Source organism: Myxocyprinus asiaticus, chromosome 29, assembly GCF_019703515.2.
Source record: "Myxocyprinus asiaticus isolate MX2 ecotype Aquarium Trade chromosome 29, UBuf_Myxa_2, whole genome shotgun sequence".
NCBI classification, from domain to species: domain Eukaryota; kingdom Metazoa; phylum Chordata; class Actinopteri; order Cypriniformes; family Catostomidae; genus Myxocyprinus; species Myxocyprinus asiaticus.
The window spans coordinates 38,835,742-38,850,977 of record NC_059372.1 but is presented as its reverse complement, the minus strand read 5'-3'; the positions used below and the strand labels follow the sequence as shown (position 1 = coordinate 38,850,977).

At 37.8% G+C, this 15,236-nt stretch overlaps 1 protein-coding gene across 4 annotated transcripts in view; it reads left to right on the top strand.

The window, feature by feature from the left end:
• LOC127420030 (cadherin-like protein 26) overlaps window positions 1-15,236 on the top strand; it is a 51,935-nt gene that overhangs the window by 17,327 nt on the left and 19,372 nt on the right. For 3 of the 4 annotated variants that reach the window (XR_007893766.1, XM_051661960.1, XM_051661962.1), the window contains exons 7-11: window positions 4,333-4,515; window positions 5,379-5,695; window positions 5,806-5,948; window positions 11,985-12,209; window positions 13,368-13,589. Coding sequence is in view for 3 of the 4 variants with exons in the window: in XM_051661960.1 (XP_051517920.1) it covers window positions 4,333-4,515; window positions 5,379-5,695; window positions 5,806-5,948; window positions 11,985-12,209; window positions 13,368-13,589 (1,090 nt within the window). In the remaining variant the exon portion in view is untranslated. The remainder of the gene's footprint in view (window positions 1-4,332; window positions 4,516-5,378; window positions 5,696-5,805; window positions 5,949-11,984; window positions 12,210-13,367; window positions 13,590-15,236) is intronic. The other variant, XM_051661961.1, reaches the window with a different exon arrangement.

Here is a 15,236-nt window from a genome sequence, read left to right as displayed (position 1 = left end):
TGCCATTCACCCAAAGGAGCAGCCGCGGTCGTCCACCTGGGGATGGAGGAAAGGCTGCCATCAGCGAGGGGAGGAGGGGCTCTCTGCCAGCCACCTGGAGTGGTGGAGCCACTGCCAGGGGTGGAGGGGCTCGCTACCGGCCGCCAGAATGTGGAGGGGTTGGAGGAATGGCTGCCATCCGCAAGGGGAGAAGGGGCTTGATGCCAGCCGCCTTGAGCAGTGGAGCCGCTGCCAGGGGCAGAGGGTCTAGCTACCAGCCGCCAAGATACGGAGGGGTGTTCCATCCGCCAGGGGTCGGAGGACTCGCTCCGGTCCACCCGGGGAGGAACAGCTGTCATCCGCAAGGGTGGAGGAGTGGTCGAAGACCAGACGACGATGTGTCTGGGAACCAGCGAGCAATTTTTTTTCTCTCTCTCCTCTCTTTCTCTCACTGTCGCTCCGCCTTGCCCTTTCCTATTTTCCCTTCCCTTGTCTTCGTCCCAGGTCTCGAAAGGCAAGGAAAGCCTGCCGGCAGGTGCAGCCGGAAGGGCAACACACCCCCTCCCTCGGAAAGGGTGGGGGGAAATATGTCATGTCGGGGGTTCCCTGGCCTGAGGCAAAGGAGGGAGGAGTGTGATGAAGAGGAGGTCAGGGTGGGCCTGGGCCGTGAGTGTGCATGGCCGGCTTCCAGTTGGGCTAATCAGCCGAGGAGAAGGATAAGGCCGAGCCGGATGTGGCAGTTCGGGAGAGAGAGAGCCACACGCAGCTGCAGTGTGTGTGTTTATGTCTTTTTAAGTTTTCATTAAACATTATTTTGACTGTTTAGCTGGTTCCCGCCTCCTCATTACCTATCTCTATACTGTTACAAACACTTCAAATGAAACAAAAATATAATCAAAATTGAACCAAGTCCAAACATTTTACTCTATCCAACTTCTTCCACCGGCCCCTTTTGCAGTGACTTAAAAATCACTCTACCACAACAAGTAGAAAAATACCAATACAAATTAGATCATAAATACAATTGTAAATATAAACATAATAATAATAATAATAATAATAACTGAAAAATAAACCATGAGCTAAAGGTAGTTTAACACACATCTCATAAATATTTGTTTCATAAAACGTCTACAGTAGTGATTGTCAGGGAAATGTGATGTTCCACTATATTTTCAGAGTTTGGAAATTAATTTTATTGCCACCTGCAGGTGGAATCTCCAGACTGCAAATGCAGGAACTGAGTCTGGACTTTGTGCTAAAAACAGACGTCTCTTTAAAGTGTTTTTGCACAATTACAGTGATGTGAAAAAGTATTTTTGTTTTCTTCTATTTTTGTTTATTTTTCATACTAAATTGTTTTAGGTCTTCAGACAAGATATAACATAAAACAAAGGCAACCAGAGTAAACACAAAATACAGTTTTCAAATATATATATATATATTATTTTATTTATTTATTTTATTGAAGCAAAAAATCCCTTACGAAAATCAAGAGTTCATGTCAAATTTGCCACAAACTTGCTCCATATTTGCAATTGATAATTTTCACATTCAAATTAGCTTTGCAGTAAACGTGCGGCAGATTGTCCATTGTTGCCAAAAGTTTGCCAAAGGTTCACCACTAAAGGCAAAGAGCTGCAAACTTCTGGCAAACATTTGCATGTGAAAATAACGAGCTGCAAATTTGCTGCAAATTTAAGGCAAGATAGTGGCTAGTTTCGATTTTTTGTAAGGAAAGATATCCAACACCTACAGTATATCACCCATGTGAAAAACTAACTGCCCCCTTAAACTTAATAGCTGGTTGTGCCATCTTTAGAAGCAACAGCTGCAACCAAATGCTTCCGATAACTGGAGATCAGTCTTTCATAACACTGTGGTGGAAAATTGGCCCACTCTTCTTTGCAGAACTGCTTCTTTGGCAGAGAGCAGATTCCTTCAACTATTGCAAGTTGCCATGGCCCTGAAGCAGCAAAGCATCCTCACACCATTACACTGCCACTACCATGCTTGACCGGATGTATGATGTTCTTTTTGTGGAATTCTGTGTTTGATTTACGCCAGATGTAACAGGACCCCTGTCTTCCAAACAGTTCCACTTTCAACTCATTAGTCCACAGAACATTCTCACAAAAGGTTTGAGGATCATCAAGGTGTGTTTTGGCAAAATTCAGATGAGCCTTAATGCTCTTCTGGGTTACCAGTGGTTTTCGCCTCACAACTCTTCCGTGGATGCATTTTTTGGCCAGTGTCTTTCTGATAGTGGAGTCATGAACAGTGACCTTTTTTTATGCAAGAGAGGCTATTTCTAGCAAGGTTCACTACTGTGCCAAGATTTCTCTTTTGAAGATAATGGCTCTCACTGTGGTTCTTTGGAGTCCCATAGCCTTTGAAATAGCTTTGTGACCCTTCCCATGTAATGTATTTCAATCACCTTTTTCTTAATCTTTTCTGGAATTTCTTAGTGGCATAGTGTGCTACTGGGTGAGACCTTTTAGCCAACTTCATGCTGCTGAAAAAGTTATATTTATGTGTTGATTTGATTGAACAGGGCTGGAAGTAATCAGTCCCGGGTGTGTCTAGTCCAGCTGAACCCCATTATGAATGTAGTTTCATAGATTTGGGGATTTAGTAACTAATACAAAAATACTTTGTCACACAGGCCCAGTTGGTATTGGATAACATTTTTGCTTTAATAAATAACATTATAATTTAAAAATCTAATTTTGTGTTTACTCAGATTGCCTTTGTTTTATGTTAGATTTTGAAACAATTTAGTATTTAGTAACAATTTACACAAAAACAGAAGAAATCAGAATGGGGGCAAATACTTTTTCACAGCACTGTACCTATTTCTCAGGAAAATAGAAAATTGCACTTTGCTCCACTTCATTTACATACAATACACCCACAGTTTGCGCGCATACACCCACAGATAGTGCGAACACTCCCACCCACACCCACTTGCGCTCAGTAGTGGTTTTAACCACCACACAAACCACGCAATTGCATGGGACCCCGGACGTTGGGGTGGGGCCATGGTAGGAAACCTCCGCAAAAAAATGCTTGAGGGGTGACATGATGTTCTGGGTACATGCAAACACGCTGTTAGTGCTCTTAGAGCGGTTCACGTTAGAAGCCGCCGGGGTTGGGACAGCTGAGTTTTTTTAAGTAGGGTTCGGGTTTCATCCGAACTTGTTTCGCGCACACGCTCTCACTCACAGATACGCACAAACGGATGAGTTAGGGGCCGTTCACACCGAACGTGTTTTTGCCTGCGTCTGCTCTGTTTTTCCATTGTTTTTCATGTAAACATGCTGGATGAACGTCCATACATACTGCACCGCTTCTCGCTGTTTCTTCAGTGTCTCACGGAGGACTGGCAAGTTTTTAGACACTGTGTCAAGTTAATAAGAGCTTCAGGTTTCAAAAATGCATGCCGAGACACCTGCGTTCTGTTTTAATCGTTACACTGTGTCTAGATTGTTGTTTTTTAGCACAGGTGTCACAAAGGTTTAACGTTCTGAACAAGTTCAGGTTGCAAAGAGGGGACTGTTACAATTTTTCACATTATTCCAGATTGTTCTGCAACAAGCAAAGTTTCAGTGCTTGATAAACTGCAATGTTTTTTTCCCTTCTGCTCTAGTGTGCCGAGGGGCTGCCATGCTTTGTATGTTTATTGTTACAATACGAACGTTGCCTACGATGCTTACATAAAATACAGCCTCAGCATCAGAATATAAGCTCCAGGTGAATGTAAAGTAAATCAGACATGAATGTATTACTATTGTATACAACAAATCCTCAAAGTAATAACAATACTGTATAATATTATAATGACAAACTGGACAACAATAAATAATTGTTAGGTTATAAAATTAATAAATAACAACTGAATTCCAAAATGTTACTGGGTGAAATAGTAGGTTTTGTACACACACAAAAAAAAAAGTTAAAATATATGTAGGTAAATATTGTTTTTTATCACTGTATTTTGGAAAAACTGGAAAACCTGCATTAATTATCTTTAACAAGATTTTTCTCTTATTAAACATTTTGAATGTACTTGGCTACAATGGTTGATAGGATGAATTTAAAATGATGATTTAAAATACATTTTATGTAATTTTTTAAGCAAACATTTTTGAAATGGGGTGCCAGCTTGGTCGGATGCATGGGGCCTCAGAAATCGTAAACCCGCCCTTGCTTGCGCTTTGCCTTGTCCTGAAAATTGTACTCAGAATTAGCACTCTTACAAATATTAGATAAGACATTGAGCATGGTTGTAGCACTTTGCACACTTAAGAGCCCATTGTTGCACAAATCTTGACAATATATTTTTGTTTTTAGGGCCCTGGGAAAGTTAAGGAGCGAGAGACTGGGTTTGAAGTTTTGCGACTGCAAGTAACAGACAAAGACAGCCCTAGTTCAGAAGCCTGGAATGCCAAATATACAATCCAGAATGATAAAAAACAGTTTTTTAAAATAGAAACAGACCCCGTTACAAACGAAGGCATTTTAACAGTTGTTAAGGTAGGCTGATGCCACAATTTAAGCAAACCTTCCCGAATTTAGTAAAGGATTTTCTTACTCACCCTCATGTTGTTCCAAACCTGTATGACTGTCTTTGTTACGTGGAACACAAACTGAGAAATTCTGAAGACTGTGTTGGTATTTCTTTCCCACAATATTTGTGGTATCCAGTTTAGTGAAGATGTGCAAATTTGTGTGTATACATTAATTTTATTATTTCTGTTTTCGGTTGCACTTTATTTTACAGTAGTGTACTTTCAGTATACTTACAGTGTACTTACCCAAGAAAGTATTGAGTAATATTAGGTAACTACATGTACTTAATATGGGTTACGGTGAGGGTTAGGGTTAGGTTTAGGCTTATTACCTAGTCATTACTATAGTTGTTGTAATTATATAGTACGTAAATATAGAACAGTTCTGTAAAATAAAGTGCTACCCTATTTTATTTGATTTCTATTGTCATTTTAATTTTGTTTAGTTTTAGTTTTTAGAGTTTTTACTCTGTGATTTTTATTTTGGTTCAAGTATTTTAGGGCTTTCAGTGTTAATGCATTTAATTATATAATTTAAATATGTTTAATGCTGTTATTTCTCAGTGCCATCTTGTCTAGTATATTTTATAATATGTTGTGTATCAAAAACTAAAATGGAAATGATTGCATTTCTATTTTATTTTAGTTTGTTTGATAGTCATTAAAATGTATTTTAGTTTTAATTTCAGTTTTTGCAGATATGTTCATCTTTATTTGATTTTATAGCTAACGAAAGTATTTTCATTTATGTTTTGTTTGTTTTTGTTAACGATAATAACACTGCTTCTCACTTCTCTTTTTATTATTTGGCTTGTTCCGAACACCTAGCCAATGGACTATGAGGAGCAATCATACCAAAATCTGACCATCAGTGTGCAAAACGAGGCTCCCTACTTCTATTGTAAGGTTAAGAAGCATGTACCTAATACCATGTGGGAGCTGGAGAACATCAAAAACCCTGGCACAAGTTTTCCAAACCTCTATAAGACCATTCAAGTGTCCATTAATGTTGAAGATGTCAACGACCCTCCAGTTTTTATACCCCCTTTAATAGAGGTTGTGGTAATGGAAAATATAAAAGTAGGCACATTTATAACAACCTTTACTGCTAAAGACATGGATGGAAGCCACATAAACACATTTAAGTAAGAGAAGCTGAAGCTGTATAAGACTAATAAAACTGTACTTTATGGTTGGGGGCCATAAATCACATATAAACAAAGATTAATTTATCAGGTCTTTCTTGTACTCTCAGATTTGTGAAAGGAGAAGATATTGGTGAGTGGATAACTGCTGATGCCAAGACTGCCCAAATTTCCACGGCTAAAATTCTGGATAGAGAGTCACCATTTGTGGTAAACAGCACCTATAGAGCAACACTGTATGCTGTGGATGATGGTAAGAACTGACATCTATAATCATGGTAGATGTTGTTATAGTCTGAAGTGTACCTGGCCATGTAATTAATTTTCATTTTATTTATAAACCACACTCACTGATAACTTTTTTAGGAACTATATGGTCCTAATTAAGTGCCTGAAGTGGTCTTCTGCTGTTGTAGCCCATCCGCTTCAAGGTTCGACATGTTGTGCATTCTGAGATGCTATTCTGCTCACTACAATTGTAAAGAGTGGTAATCTGAGTTAACGTAGCCTTTCTGTCAGTTCGAACCATTCTAGCCATTCTCTGTTGACCTCTCTCATCAACAAGGTGTTTCTGTCCACAGAACTTCAGCTCACTGTATTTTTTTTTTTTTTTTTGGCACGATTCTGAGTAAAGTCTATAGACTGTTGTGCATGAAAATCCCAGGAGATCAGCAGTTATAGAACAACTCAAAGCAGCCCGTCTGGTACCAACAATTATGCCACGGTCAAAATCACTGAGAACAAAGTTTTCCCCATTCTGGTGGTTTGATATGAACATTAACTGAAGTCCTGGTAGGTGGCACTGAAGTCCTGACCTTTATCTGGATGATTTTATGCATTGCACTGCTGCCACACGATTGGCTGATTAGATAATCAAATGAATATGTAGGTGTACAGGTGTTCTTAATAAAGTGCCCAGTGAGTGTATAATTAATTTCAGATACATGCAAGCATCGTCCAAAATTAGCACTCACTAGCACCTTGAAACACCTTTTCAAGGTTTACATTACTTTTGGTGTACATAACATGCATGAAAACTCTTGAAAGTTTGCACACACATCAGAGTCATTGGCCATTAGGGCTTGGCAAAGTTGTGGGGGGGGGGGGGGTGAATGCAGAGTGGGCTGTCTAGCACCGCCTAGAACATGGGCATGTTCGGGGGGCTCTGTAGCACATCCCTTTTGAGCTACAGTCACCAAACTTTGTACACATATAGATCTCATCAAGTCAGACAACTTTCGTGCTGACAGTCATAAGCTCTGCCCAACAAGAAGTTGGCCATTTTGGATTGTTTGAAAAATGCATGCTCTGGAATTCGAAATAATTCTTCCAGGGTTTTCATGTCACAGGTACAAAATGTGGGCGACATCATGCCAAGACACTGACCATGCTAAATTGTGAAAGGATTTTTGATATATCGAACGGTGTTGCTATAGTGACGTGATAAAATAACGTCAAACAATTGGAATATGGAAATGTCTCATATCTTCTGTGTGCATGTTGTTATTTACATCAAAATTAAGCCAAATGTTTGTTCTTGCAGGCTGATCACATTGATGTGGCTATTGCGGGTCACGGTCGTAGCGCCACGAACTGGCGGAAGGAAGTGTGTTACTTTTAACAGACTTTGAAATATCCCTATTATGTTAACCTAAATTGCTTCAAAATTTTTAAGAATAATGTCAAGACAGTGCAAATTTTAAATTCTGAAGGTGTTCTTGATATCTTAAATACTGTTGCCATGGCAACGCATTAAATGTCATCATTCCTTTTTGTGTATATTCACATGTTTTGAGGTATTTGGCATGCTTGAATTTTCAAGTTTATTGTTAATAAACATATTTCTTATTTTTTTATATTAATACAATTTAATAAAAATATCAAGTGAAATGTCAAAATACTAGAAAATCATGCCATATGTCTAACCCAGTTCTGAGTGGCAATTACAAGAAATGTCCAATAGAGGGCAGCCAAACTCCATTGTTGAATGATTCCCAACTCTCAGCCCTTTCGGATCTATAAAAGTGATCCCTCTTTCGTCAACTTCTCACACATGCGCAGTCTGTTATGTATGTCTAAATATGTGTAACTACATTCTTCAGTTAACTTTATTTATCAAAAGAATGGCAGATAAATTTAAAGATCCATTTAAGATGGCTAGCAAAATAACAACGTCTGTATCTTAGAAATAACAGCTTGTATTTGGGAGTCCAAATTGCTCCGAAACAGTGTGTCGTTCATTTGTGCTGATTTGTGTCATTAAAAGAAATACAGTGACTATTTATCTTCCTTAGAAATAGCATGAAACTTTTCGGGAGCAGTGACATCACTCCAAATCACTCCAAACCGGTGTCATTCGTTTGTGCTGATTTGTGCTGTTAAAAGAAACATCATAACATATTCCTTTATTTGTATTTAACAAGATAGCTTTTGGGAGCCGTGAAATTATTCCAAGTTTTTTCGCAAGTGAACAGCCACAGCATTCAGCTCTGAATGCATTTATTAGTTTTAATTCTGCTAGAAGCTGGCGCAACTTGTGTTGACGGTGTTTGTGTAATCGCATAGTCCTATATGTTAGCTAATATTCAAAATATTTATTTGAAATTTCAGCGCAATGTTTGAAATCATTTTGCGTGCCGTTCACATGCTTGAATGCGTTTGTTTTTGCATTAAAATTATACACAGAGCAAAGAGCAAAACGTATGTGTCTCGAGTAGTTTAACAGTTAAGTTAGTTTTAACTTGACATGGCATCTAAAAATAAAAACAAGCCGTCATAGATGTCTATCTAGCGCACGTTTACATTGAAATAATTTATAAAACAATGCAGATGGACACATAAACACGCATAAAACCCGCATTTATACAAATAATCCCTAACATTCACTTAAAATCCCCATTAGTTGTGTAATAAAATGTGATTAAAATTTGAAGTGCTATTAATACAGTAGGCTACGAATCTGAAAATGGCAATATATGCTGAACATTGGTATGCTGAAAGTAAGCGTTCATAAATGTTTTTACTGCTATAAAATTGTCAATTATGTACAGTAGATATATGCAATTTACACAATATGACAATATGACAAAAATGACAATTTTCATATATGTAACACGTTTTTAAACACTTGTGGAATTTAAATGTGTACATAAATACTCAAATATATGAACTCTAATAGTATTTGTTCGTATATGGCCAGTTGTGATTTCTCAGGGCCAGCAAAGCCTTCTCTGCTGGAATAAAGTGCGTAATAAATAAATATTTTTTCATTCTTTCATTCTCATTGACCTTTTTGCCAATGTATTTTCAATAGCTTTCCACTCCTAATTAATCTACAAAGGAATAGCAAAAAAAAACAAAATTATAATAATTTATCCAATTCCTCGATGCTTACAAGCAAAGTGTGACAACTGTTTCACAAATCGAATGCCCGAAGCCATGCTCGTTAGCTGAAGCAGTGCGTGAGTTTGAGCTCCACCCTGTCAGGCCTTCAGAACTTCCACAGAATCCCTCAACACTGCAGTGAATAGGCATCTAAAATTAGATTGTCAGATTCATCAGCCAATCAGATTGATTTATTTGTTCTTATAATAAGTGTGTGCTTTGTGGAAGTCAGGAACAATCCGAAGAGAGTCTGTTGAAGCTGGTGTGTTGCAAAGCAAAGCCCAGATGATATAGTCCCCGAGACGCAGGCAGAGACCGAGGAATCCTCCTCCACATGAACTGGGTACAGAACTGGCGAGGGTGACAGCAAGCAGGAAGGTAAACGCACCTCTACAGAGGGGCAACAAACACGAGCATGCTCCAACTACACAAGAGAGCACAGTTAACATGACAGTGAACAATAAATGGGCAAATAACAAGGTGACACACAAGGAATAAGTAGGGAGTGCAATAAGAGTGAAGCAGATGGTAACGGGTGAGAAAATCATTGCTGTTCCCATGGAAAAGCTGATTGCATGCCGGCTCCACCTTTGAGACACAAGGGAGAGAGAAAAACAAACAACAGTATGAGCCAGCACAAATGCTGGAACCATGACAAATAGTTGTTTGTTGGTAACCATGTTGGTATTTTTTGCTTTGAATATTTATTCTATGGGTGAACATGCAGTATTCTAAACTGTCCTACATTAATTTAGAGGCTATTTAAACAGTTGTGCGTATGAATAACGTATGGAGACTCAAATTTAATGTACTTAATTTATTTTGACAGAGAAAAAAATGCAACGACAGAATTGCAATGAAATTACAAGCCTAAATTACTTCTGTGCTCATATTAAAATCTACTTAGGCTATCTTAACACCTAATGCCATGAATTACATTTGTTAATTTAAAGCCGGTTTACGGATAAATAAAAATGGTAAATAAATTCATTACAATATAATCTTTAGATCTACATATTTTTTCAATAAATAATTATATTAAATTATAGCAAAACATTTTTAAATTACAATTAAAAATCGATAGATAGATAGATAGATAGATAGATAGATAGATAGATAGATAGATAGATAGATAGAGAGATAGATGCTCTGAATTCTCTGAACAGTTAAATAGTCCTCCTAGGTGATTCATGAGACTGTCACCACATTTAGACAACAATATGCCAAAACATCAAAGATGCTAAATTGTGAACAGATTTTTAAATATCGAATGGTGTTGCCATGGCGATTCACTAAATTAAATGCAAAAATAGGGAAACAGGAAGTGTCTCATATCTTCTGCGTGCATTGTGTGATTTAGATTAAAATGTAGTTGTATGTTTTTTCTTGGGGGCTAATCATATGGATGTGGCTATTGTGGGTCACAGTCATAGTGCCACCAACTGGCAGTAGGAAGTGTGGCACTTACAACAGACTTTGAAAAAGTTCTCTTACATTTAACCAAATTGCTTAAATTGTTTAAACACTGCTGATGGAAAATTTTGAAGGGATGCTTGATAGCTTTAATTGTGTTGTCATGGCAATGGATTCAATTATATGAAGTTGTAGTCAAACTGGAATGGTGGCATATATCTATTACTTTGTATGATTAGGGTCCAAGTTTACATTAATGTTGAGTTGTTGCTGTGTCCATCATGCATTTTTTCTGAAAGCCACCAAGCAGAAATGGACCCATGGTGCTTGGGCCCGTCATTGTTGCTTGCAGCTATATTTGTTCTTGTTTTTTTGTTGCTGTTGTTTTTATGGTAAGATTGTGAGCATACTTCCCGTTCAACTGGGAAAAATTTGTTCAACCCAGGAAACCACACTTTGGTGTTGATTTGGTGGACCCATGAGTTGCATATGTTGCATACCCAGTTTTTGCGACGTGCACTGACACGATAAGTTTATACTGGTCATGTTCCCGTTCAGAAAAAAAATACTTGACTGACTGTGAATAGTGCATTTCTCCATTAACTGAGAACTTTTGCGCAATGATGCATCTACAATACATAAATTGATGAGCCAAAACACTATGACCACCAGCTTATATGCAGTTGGTCCTTCACGTGCCACCAAAACAGTGCCGACCCACCAAGGCATGGACTCTACAAGACCCCTGAAGGTGTCATGTGGTATCTGGCACCAAGACATAAACAGCAGATCCTTCAAGTCCTGTAAGCTGCGAGGTGGAGCCACAGTGGATCAGACTTGTTGGTCCAGCACATCCCACAGATGCTCAATCGGATTGAGATCTGGGGAATTTGGAGACCAGGGCAACACCATGAATTCTTCATCATGTTCCTCAAACCATTCCCAAACAATGTGTCCAGTGTGGCAGGGCACATTATCCTGCTGAAAGAGGCCACTGCCTTCAGGGAATACCTTAAGGGGTGTACCTTGTCTGCAACAATGTTTAGGTAGGTGGCACGTGTCATATTGACGTCCACATGAATGTCTGGACCAAGGGTTTCCCAGCAGAGCATTGCCCAGAGCATCACACTCCCTCCACCAGCTTGTCATCTTCCCACAATGCATCATGGTCTCATCACTTCCCCAGGTATATGTCGCACACGTACACGGCAGTCCATATGATGTAAAAGAAAACAGGACTCCACCCCCCCCCCCCCCCCCAACATATGGAGAAATGAATGGAATTTTTTCCATCCAGGACTGTACACTTGTGATCTATTCCCGAACTCTGTTCATTTTGGACCTTGAATGTACAGATATTATGTGATATGGTAGTCAACTGCCCAACAACACCTCACTGTACATATCAGCCATGCTTCATTTCAGTGTTTTGCACTCTCTTTATATTCCTGTTAATTTAGTCTTGTTTTTTCCCTCTGCCTCTGATTGGCAGGTGTACCACCGCTGACCGGAACAGGAACTCTGATTATTCACATCAACGATCAGAATGATAACGTACCAATGCTGGTGGTTAACAATGTTGATATGTGTCTGTCAAAAGAGCCCACAATGGCCAACATCACAGCTGTAGATCCTGACCTTCCTCCATACAGCTCACCCTTCTACTTTGAGCTTCTGGGAGATGTTAAGGAAAAATGGAGGATTGATCCAGGTCATGGTAACACCGCCTTCTGCAGCCTTCACTAATTTAGCAGACCGACAATGAGACATTGAGAAGCTTAAAAGGTAACACTTTACAATAAGGTTCCATTTGTTAACATTAGTTTACAGCATTAGTTAACATGAACTAACATTAAACAATATTTTTAAAGCATTATTAATCTTGGTTAATGTTAATTTCAACATATAGTAATACATTTTTTAAATGAAAAGTTGTATGTTCACATTTAGATAATGCACTATGAACTTACATGAACCAACAATGAGCATTATAATTTTATTATCTATCATTAACAAATATTAATAAATTATGTAAAATAAAAATATATTGGTAATTGTTAGTTCATTAGTTAATTAGCATTAGCTAATGTTAATGAATGGAACCTTATTGTAAAGTGTCCTTGGAGCAGCACGTGATTTTAATCAGCAGAAATTGGTTGTTTCAGAGGCAGAGCAAGTTATCACATTTTGGTAGAAGATTAAGACAAACTTCTTTTTTGAATAATGTGCAGCAATGAATTGTGCACAATAAAACTATAAATGTGCATTAAAAAAGTAAAGAGGGTCCATTTTGTTTTCATGTTGACTTGCATTTTGTTGCTAGTGTTACTGTAAAAAAATTAATCTGTGCACGTAAAAAAACAAATTCTCCATAATCTTCTAGTAAAATGTAATAAATTGTTGCATCTCTTTAATGGCTTTCCTTTTCGGCTGACCAAGCCCTCTTTATTTTCAACTCTTGCCCTCCAACCACCTGTCATAAAAAACCACACCCAGCTAGCATCTAGTCCATCCTGATATGAAATGCCCACTTTTCACGATCCAATCAATTCGCAGCGGATAATATGAAGTCCCACTCTTAATTTGTTTCTCATCAAATATCCCATTTCACCTTGAAATATGCGTTAAAATACAGAAATAAACTAGGTTGTGAGTGCTGTTTCATGTTGACTTAAAATAAAACTTTAAAACCATTACCTTAAGTTAAGAACATTTAAGGTCATTACTTCTAAATTCATTTGAAAGAGAGTACTTTTCAATGATCTTTGCCATACTTGAGGTTGTTTTCTTTGTAGATTGCAAGAATTGGCTCTAATTTTATCATCTTTCTCTCTCTCTCTCTCTCTCTCTCTCTCTCTCTCTCTCTCAATTAAAGGGACAACTGTGAACCTTGTAAAAGAAAATAGTGTATATTCAGGCTATCACCTTCTACAGATCAAGATATCAGACCAGCAGGGATGTCATGTCATACAGAACCTGTCGGTCACAGTGTGTGACTGCTCCAGTAATCCTAATTGCCATGTCACGATGGTGTCGGGGGCCCGGATAGGTGCTGGTGCTGCCTTGATCTTTGTCATTGCAGTTTTGGTCCTCATAGGTAAGTTGTGGAATATATATTGGAATAAATTCACTAAACAGTTGCAGCACTTTGCATTGTGAGCTGTACCTCAGCACAAAAACCTGCGTATTATACACTAACCACCTTCAAACCAACTTAACAACGTGTTAAATAGCGCTATGAGCTGAAAAAGCGCAGCTCTGTAAGTATTTAAACTACATCATTGTCATTCTTTTCAGCACAAACATACTTTAGATGTAAATTAGACTTATTAGAGATTGTGCCTTATTAAAAAAATAAATAAAAAAATAAAAAAACGGCGCTACTTGCTTGGCATAAATAATTAATCATTAATCATGGCAGCAGCAATTCATCCAGTGATAATCAAATGATTGAGATGAACATCATAACCAAGCATGTATCCAGATGCGCAGTGTAGTCGAGCACACTTTCAGCATTTCAAAGAGCCCTCAATTAAGGTTGCTGGATCACAGCACTGGAGTGATAATGTACAGTCCCGGCAGAGTCCATAACCTAGCACTCAGAACTTACCCACATGACTGGAATTGTGCCATGCAATTCCTTGAGTGACTTTGCCACTAAAACATGTGCACGCAAATAAACTGCTACCAGGTCTGTGCAATTTATTTGTTGTGAATTTTTGTATTTTGTATAATTGTATTTTTTAAATGTTTTATTTCAGAATAACCCTAAGCCCTAATAATACATGAAACATTTTACAATTAATTATTTTCGAGCACAGCCTTATAAGGGTAATAAAGCTTTGCAAGAATTTCATAATTGTTAAAACCTGTCCCTCTATCCATCAATTCAAGGTGTGTTGTGTTGTCTTTCAAAACTACACTTAATAAATTTAGTAACTGGGGACACACCTAAAATAACAGAAATATGCTGTGAAAACCTGTATAAACCTGTGATAGCTTTGTTTTGAATAACACATGTGACAATTTTTAAATATTATTTTTATCAGCTAGCTTTTTTGTGTGTTTGCATCATTGCAGTGTGATAAATCCATTGTAGCATTTCATGTAAATGATGTGAAGAGACAGGTTGCAATGCACATAGATTTTCAGAGTTTTGATTTTTTTTCAAATAAATCACTACAACCTAGAAAGAGGTCCAAAAGTCCAGAGTCCAAATTTTTTCATTAAACCTTTATTTTTAATTTACTTTTTTGATTCTGAAAATGGTATGATGCAAAATGTTATGATATAAGAAATTTACCTTTACATTTATATTTATTCATTTGGAACTTTTATCCAAAGCAACTTACAAACGAGGAAAACTACATCATAAGAAATATTTAAGTTTCTGCACTATTTCTATGTCAATAATCAAATTTAAGCAAATTTGTGATATTGACCATGTTAAGTACAAAAAGGTCAGATTTCCTTGATTCGAAAGGTTTGGAAGACCCTTTTTGAAAGTTTTATGGAAATGCTAGGTATCACTCACAAGGTGTCCAGTGCATACCACCCTGAGAGTCAAGGTGCACTGGTACATTTTCACCAAACTTTAAAGTCTATGCTTCGAAAGTTTTGCCTTGAGTCTGGTCAAGACTGGGATGATTGTGTCTCGTTTGCCCTGTTTGCCATTCATGAGACAGTTCAAGAGTATTTGGGTTGTAGCCCTTTTGAACTTGTCTTTTGTGGTCCTCTCAAGGTA